Source organism: Meriones unguiculatus, chromosome 1 (assembly GCF_030254825.1).
Source record: "Meriones unguiculatus strain TT.TT164.6M chromosome 1, Bangor_MerUng_6.1, whole genome shotgun sequence".
NCBI lineage: Eukaryota > Metazoa > Chordata > Mammalia > Rodentia > Muridae > Meriones > Meriones unguiculatus.
The window spans coordinates 24,350,236-24,358,360 of record NC_083349.1 but is presented as its reverse complement, the minus strand read 5'-3'; the positions used below and the strand labels follow the sequence as shown (position 1 = coordinate 24,358,360).

General features: G+C 46.1%; 1 protein-coding gene across 1 annotated transcript in view; it reads left to right on the top strand.

The window, feature by feature from the left end:
- Positions 1-648: 648 nt before the first annotated feature.
- Positions 649-8,125, top strand: part of Pacs1 (phosphofurin acidic cluster sorting protein 1) — a 129,196-nt gene continuing 121,719 nt past the window's right edge. Inside the window, exon 1 of the mRNA XM_060384280.1 lies at positions 649-1,219. Coding sequence (XP_060240263.1) covers positions 870-1,219 — 350 coding nt within the window. The 5' untranslated portion in view covers positions 649-869. The remainder of the gene's footprint in view (positions 1,220-8,125) is intronic.

Genomic DNA, 8,125 nt, shown 5'->3' with positions numbered 1-8,125 from the left:
CAGGCCTAGAGAAAAATAGAATTTTAGAAATTGAGAAAGCACTGGAGCATTCTGGGACTATGTGATGAAGGTTGGGGGTGGAGGTAGGGGTTCTGAACCAAGAAGGGCTGTTGGACTTGCCCGACCTTAGCTTTTGGTTCCTGCCCATGCTTATGCGGGAACTTCCCGCCAAGACTCCCGGGGTGGTGACAGGCCACTGCATCTCGAGCGGAATATCCTCTGAACCCTAGAGGAGGTCGCCACAGCCGGTTATCTGATTTCCATGCAACGTGTGACCCGTCGCTGGTTGGCCTCTGCTACGTGTTCTGCAGATCCCAGAGGCTGAGCGCGCTCCCGTGCGTGCAGCTCTCTCCGGGCCGGGACCGCGCCCCGGAAAACCCGGGTTTCCGCTGGCGGGGGAGCAGCCGCCCGAGGGGATAGTGGGGGTGGGGAGAAGAGAAGGGGTGGGGAGCCAGCACGCCGAGGCCTGCCGGGGGCTCGAGGGCAGCCCCGCGAGGGCGCGCGGGCTGTAGCCCCTTCCCAGCAGCCGCGGGGCGAGGGCAGGCCTAGCCCCGCCCCTGGCGCCCGGCTGGGTGGGGCCGCGGCTCCCCGCCCCCTGCGGGCACGCCCATCGAGTGTCAGGGCCGCGCGGGCCGCAACAGGCGGCGGCGGGCGAGCGCGAGGATCGCGCGCAGCGAGGGCCCGCGCGTGCGTGCAGATTCGCTGGCGGCTCGCGCTCCGCCGGGCGGTCTGAGGAGACGCGCCGAGCCCCCGCCGCCGCCGCCGCCGCCGCCGTCGCCGCCGCCGCCGCCGCAGCGGGAGGAAGCCTCTGCGCTCGGCGTGGCCTCGGTCTGCGTAAGCCCCGCGCCCCTTAGACCCCTCCCCAGGCCATGGCGGAACGCGGAGGGGCGGGCGGTGGTCCCGGAGGCGCCGGAGGCGGCAGCGGTCCGCGGGGCTCTGGGGTCGCCCAGTCCCCACAGCAGCAGGCGCCGCAGCAGCAGCCGCAGCCACAACAGCCGACGCCCCCCAAGCTGGCCCAGGCCACCTCGTCCTCCTCGTCCACCTCGGCTGCGGCCGCCTCCTCCTCGTCCTCCTCTACCTCCACCTCCATGGCCGTCGCGGTGGCCTCGGGCTCTGCGCCTCCGGGCGGTCCAGGACCAGGCCGCACCCCCGCCCCGGTGCAGATGAATTTGTATGCCACCTGGGAGGTGGACCGGAGCTCGTCCAGCTGCGTGCCCAGGTGAGCAACGGGCGGGTGGACAAGGTGTTGGCCTAGGGGACCGCCAGGCTGTCCCTGTGACAGGCCCCGCCTCCTCATCTCTCCCGGTTGAGTGTGTGTGTGTGTGTGGGGGGGGCCCTCCAGTCTAAGCACGTCCCGACTCGGGTCGGTGGACTGCCTTCGCCTGGGCCTTCCAAGGCTGTTGTGTGCGTCCGCCCTCTCGGGGCAACCCCACCTTCCACCTTGGCCCGGACCACCCTCTTGGCCTCCTGGACAAGCTTGGCCTCCTGGACCCAGCCCGGGGGCCTTGCTTGGCTGGGTCTGACCGAATCTGGCCTTCCTTACGGTCAGTAAGTCACTCTTCTTCCTGCCTCACTTGCGCCCGTGGGCTGTACATATGTTACACAGATGTGGTAGCGATGGCTGTGATATAATTATTTCCCAATGTACTCAGCATGTGCCAAATTTCAGTTGTCACCTGTTGCAGGTAAAGCTGGTTTAATAACAGTTGGGGGTTCAGTACGCCCACCATTCGTTTGTGCTTCACATCACACACACTCTAGGGGTGCTCTGTGCTCTTGGTCAAATGCAAGTTTTTATTTCCTCCTCCCCAGGACACTGTTCACAGGGTCTCCGGGTTCCTCAGGACTGCCTTGTTCCTAAATTCAGTCCATTTTTCTGTCTGTTGGAACCATCTGGAAACTTGCATTAAAAACATGCTTGGAGATATTTTCTGTTTGTTTATGGCAAAGCAGTTCTTCTATAACTCTTTGGGGACAGTCTGTTGGAGCTGGCCCTGTGATAAGAGCCTGCAGGGCTGGTTTCACCCAGAAAGCACAAAGAAGTGCCCAGAGGTGTTCATTTTGTGCTTCTTAACCTAGTTGATTCTCAGGTTCTGTCCTCACTGTTAGTCCAGCAGGGCAGATGGATGGATGTGTGTGTAAATCGGGGATTGGCAGAACTGTGGGGCTCCACCCTCAACTCTGTTGATGGCTTTTTCTTTTGAACGACGTCATACAAAAACATCGCACCAATATATAGGGCATGAAAAAGGATGACAAGCTCATCTTTCTATGTCATTTAGGGAAAAATAGAGAGCATTACCCCACCCGTTAAAGCTTTCAGTATCCCTTCCTGAACCACATTCTGGCTTCCCCTACAAAGGGTAAACATGCTTATGAATTATGCTTACCCCCCCCCTTATAGTTTTACTACATATGAGTCTGTATTTTTTTTTTAGTTTTGTGTGTTTGTGTTTTTGAGACAGCACTATTGGAGTGGTTGTCACCTAATACAGAAAAGAAGGATTGTAACAGCAGCAGGGAGATCATGCTGCTTTCTTTGATACTTTAGAAATTTTGATTTGCTTTTGAAAAAAAATATAATCTCCTTTATTTGACATGTAAATAAAGGTGACCATTGTAGATGTTTTTAGGTACATGTCTGCTCATTTTTATTTTCTGTTAAATTCTCAGAATTGGTAATATTATTTTTAAAACTTTCAATAGCATACTTACAGTTGATGTTTTGATCAGCATTTAAAAAAAACAAAAGGAGATAAAAACCCAGTGTTAGCATATGCCCACGAAGCAGTGTAGAAAGACAGACTATGTAAAGGGAAAGGCCCTGAACCCATCTCTGTCCTCACTTCTCAGAAATTGTCACTATGAAATTTGTTAATCTTTAAGACTTTCTTTATTTTGAGGGCTGGGGATATAGCCAAATTGGTAGAGTGCTTACCTAGCATGCACAAGGCCCTGGGGTAATTTCCAGCACCACGTAAAGACTGAGTGTGACTGTCCATATCTGTAATGCCAGCAAAGTTGTAGACTCAGCTTGAGGCCTGGCTGGGATACACGAGACCATTAAAACGACAACAACAACAAAAAACAGCAAAACTGTTATATGAATAGGCAGTTCTGCTGTTGTTCCCTTATGAAATTGATAGCTTGAAGAGTTGGAGTTGTAGTCAGGGGCACACACCTTTAATCCCAGCACCCAGGGAGGCAGAAGCAGGCAGATCTCTGTGAATTTAAGGCCAGCCTTTTCCACAAACCCTGGTGTAGACACAGCAAGGCTACCAAGGGAAACCCTGTCTCAAAAGATAACAACAATAAAGAGTTGGAGTTGCACCAGCTCTGGTGGTACATGTTTTTAATCGCAGGATTAAACCCCTCCCTGTCCCCAGCACTGAACTGTCCTCTATTATGGCTGGGTGTAGCAGGGAGGGGCCAGGGGGGAGATGGGGAAGGGAGTGTGTGGTATTGCTCCGTGTCAAAGCAAGGATTTTAGGGTCTTGGTACCTGTCTTTCTCTTCAGTGCTCACATGGTCAGATTTCCCTCATATGTTCTATTTTGAATTGCTAAAGTTAGGAACGGCAAAAATTATTAAATTTTATAAACATACAAAATTTTCTCAGTTGTATAAAAGTGATTAGGAGTTGGCGTGTGCCCTACTTTATAACATATAAACTGTATCAAATTGAGACTTCTTTTTAAAGCACACTTGCATGACCTTATCTTTGTGTTTACTTAAGGAAGGAGTTTGGTAACAGTCACAATTTTCTTCTAAGTTATATTAAACATGCAGAAAAGGGGTATTAAATTTAATGCTTAACAGATAGGAGTGTTATAGCCAAAGGAGGGGCTAGGCTGTGCTGGCATGACTAGCTTGCTGCAGAAATGTTTTTTTGCACGAAAGCATTTGGGGAGAGATGCTACTCTAACCACAAAAGCATATACAAACCGCAGTCTCGCTCTGATTACTGTATGCTAGGACAAACTCTTATGCCTTAGACATTCCAGCCATTGGTTTACAAATACTTTTACTTATCATCCATCCTAAGATGTACATCAAATAAATACAAAAAGAACAAGTACTTCTTAAATGATAGCTGTAAAGTAAATGTAATTGATCAAATAAGAGAGAGCTTGTGAAATGTCCGTTATCGCTCCAGCATTGAAAGTACTAAAAGCATTGTGCCCTAGGAGATTTGAATTTCACAATGTGAGTGTTGTAATAGAATATCCTCCTTATCAGGGTAATACCATCTATCATTCGTTAAGTCAGAAAGAGAGTGACTTTCACGGAGTCCGTTTTACGTGTATCGATTTACAGATCTTTGGGGAACATTAGTAGATTAGTAGGTATGAGATTTTGTTTTTGTTTTTATTTTTGTTTTGTTTTTCCAGAGAGGGCTTCTCTGTGTAGTCCTGCCTATCCTAGAACTGACTATCCTAGAATTTTTTTGTAGGCCAGGCTGCCCTTGAACCTAGAGATATGCCTGTCTCTGCCTCTCAAGTGCTGAGATTAAAGGTGTGCCACCACCTCTCAGTTACATGATTTCCAGTTTCTTGGCTAAACCAGTGAGTTTTTGCTCTTACTTGCTGCTCTAGTAGGACGGAAATGCAAGTCAGCGACTGTTTGGGCTGTGTCCTTCGACTCCTTCACCTGGGGAACCTAACTGGTCTTGCTTTGGCCTGGACTTGAAACTGTTGAAGTAGACTTGTCTCAGCCTAGCTAGCCTCAGACATCATTCTAGAAGTACTTGGGGGAATCTAGGATAACTGGGAATGAATTGCCAGGATAGGGCTTGTAGTGCTCATGACAAAAGTCAGAATTGAAGCTGGCCTGAAAACTTGTCTCAGAGAGGCCTGGAACAACATGGTTCCAGGCTGGTAAGCTTTCACAGGATCCTCCCCTCTCTAGACCTAGACCCACGAGTCACCAGACTGCAGGAAGGTTTTAGCCCAGATGTATGTGTGTTGGTAATTACTCTTGAGTGGTTCCTTATATAGAAACTCACAGTTGTTTAGAAAGCTGACTGGAAAATCAGAAAATGACTTTAGTCTCAATCAAGGGTCTTCACCAAGGCAGCCCTTTCTGTGGCCTCTTTTTCTTGGGAAGTGCAAATAACTAATGACATGTTGCTGCTTAGCTGGAGAAACTCTAGAAAAACATTTCAATTTAAAAATTTATTTTGACAAAGTGTGGTTACTATATTATATATGTGGAGATTAGAGATGAGAACTTGATTCTCATCTTCCAACTTTACATCTGGGAAGCAAACTCAGGGTGCTAGACTTGTTCAGTAAGGATCTCATCAGCCACTTCTTTTCTTTGGGGGTATCATGCAGCCCAGGTTGGTCTTAGATTTGCTTAGGTAGCTGAGTCTAACTTTGAATTCCTGATATTCCTGTTTCTGTCTCCATGGTGCTAAAATTACAGATGTATGCCACCATACCCAGTGAGAATATAATTTCTTAAAACATTCCAGTAGCTTGGCATGGTGACACATGCCTATAATCAGTGCTTAGTAGGCAGAAGCAGGAGGATCAGAGTTCTAAGCCAGTCTTTGCTATACATATTGAATTCAAAGTTGGCCTCAGCCACTGAAACTAGGTTTCAAAAAATAATCAGGACTGGAGAATTTCTTACTGTATAAGAAATTTTTAGAATTTCTTAGTTAAGAACATTTGTACAGAGGACCCACATGGCTGCTTTTAATAGTCTTTAATTCCTGTCCTAGGGAATCTGATACTATCTTTTGGCCTCCAGGTGTTCCAGGCACACAGGTGGTGCACATACATACAATGCAGGCAAAACACTGATTACATAAAATAAAATAAAATAAAATAAAATAAAATAAAATAAAATAAAATAAATAAAATAGATAAATCTAAAGACAAAAAGTTAGAAAAAGCCAGCCAGTGGTGGCACATGCCTTTAATCCCAGCATTTAGGGAGGCAGAGTCAGGTGAGTTTGAGGTCAGCCTGGTTTATGTTCCAGACAGCCAAGGCTACACAGAGAGCTGTTAAAAAAAAAAAAAGTCAGAAAAAAAAGGTTTGGGTGGGTGGTGGTGACGCACACCTTTAATCCTAGCACTCGGGAGGCAGAGGCAGGCAGATCTCTGTGAGTTCGAGGCCAGCCTGGCCTACAGAATGAGTTCCAGGGCAGCCAAAGCTACATACAGAGAAACATGTCTTGAAAAACAACAACAAAAAACCAAAACCAAAACAAGAAAGAGATGCCAAAACAAACAAACAAACAAAACCCCCAAACAACCAAACACTATAATCAAAGGACTAGAGAGATGGCCTCTTTTGGTACCTGCACTCATATGTACATACCTGCATGCAATTACACACACCTACTTGTCATTAATAATGAAAACTCTAAAAACAAAAAACAGTCAATGAACCAACAACATATTAATAGACATTTATGGCTTAAAATAATGAGATTCTGTGTTTTAAAGCTGTTTTGTGTTAACCGTTTGCAACTGCTTTGATTGAGACTTACTTCCTCAGCCTGACGTGATATCCCTTGGCCTGTAATCCAGCACTGGAAGATAGAGGCAGGAGTTTAAGGTCATTCTTGGCTATATGAGAACCAGTTTCAAAATAATAGCAGCAAACCAAAAAGAGAAAACAAAAATTTACCTATTCCATTACATTGCATGCATTTCTTTCTCATTTTCTGTTCCTATTCTTTATTTCACTTCTGTTGTTTTGATTTTGAAACAGGGTCTTGTTAGGTAGTTCTGAATTCACTGTGTTGTCCAGGCCCTCCTGGAACTTGTGATCCTCCTGTTTTAGCCTTTGGAGTGCTGTGATTTCAGGTGTCTATCACTCCACCTAGCAGCTCCATTTCATGTCACTCAGATACATATGACTGACTAGTGGCTTCCATAGTGGACAGGGCAGACCTAGAACCTTTTAGTGACTTGGAAAGACTTACTGGATAACATGAGTTTAGGGAAAACTTGCTTAAGTATTTCTAGTGTTAATATTTGTGGCTTGTTGAGAAAATGTTTTCAGCTGGGCATGATGGAACACACCTCTTCTCCCAGGCCTTGGGGAGCAGATCCCAATGATTTCAGGCCAGCCTGGTTTTCCTAGGAGCTCCAGGATAGCCAGGGCTACAGAGTGAGACCTTGGGGGAGGGGGGAGAGAGAGAAAATATTTTGCAACTTATTCATTTCACTCAGTATTTGTTAGGAACTCAATTCAGTAAGAAAAATCAAAATTCAAAGTAATCTGATTTTAAAATGTAGAAAATTGTCAGGTGTGGTGGTACATACCTTTAATTCCAGCACTCAGGAGGCAGAGATGAGTTCTAGGCCAGCCTAGGCTAAAAGTAGAGTTCCAGGATAGCCAGGGCTATATGGTGAGGCCCTATCTCAAGACAAAACAAACAAAAAAAAGAGTAAACTATCTAAACTGATAAATTTCTCAAAATAAGATCTACAAATGTTCAACAAGTTTGAATAAAAAGTACTCAGTATCATTAATCATAAAGTCAAAACCATGATGAGATATCCTTTTATCTCAGTTGGAACAGGTGTTATATAGTTTTTAAAAAGTCAGAAAATAATACATGCTGGCCAGGATGTGTATGCATGTGTGTTGTAGCACATGTATGGCTAGGAGGACAACTTAATAGGAGCTGCTTCTCTCCTTCTATCATGTTAGTCCTGTGGATTGAACTTTGGTCATGTTGCAAGCACTTGACCTGCTAAGGGCCTTCCCTACTCATTTTTGATAGCAAAAATGACAAATGGCTACTATTCTGGAGTGGACCGTTACCCTCCTTGCAGTGCATAGATGGGATATAGGTGATAGGTTTGTGTTGATAATGGAAGATTGATTTAGTTAGCATTTTATATCTATTTTTAAAGGTTTTAAAGTTACATTTTATGTGTATGAGTGTTTTGCCTGCATGTGTGTCTGCTGCTCATAGAGGCCAGGAGAGGACTTTGGATTCCCTAGATCTGGAATTACTGGTGGTTGTGAGTTGCCATGTGGGTGCTAGCAGCCAAACTTGGGTCCTGTGCAAGAACGGCCAGTGCTTTTAACCACCGAATCATCTCTCCAGCTCCTGTGCAGACTTTTTTAAATGTCGAAGATATGCCAGTGGTTAGAAT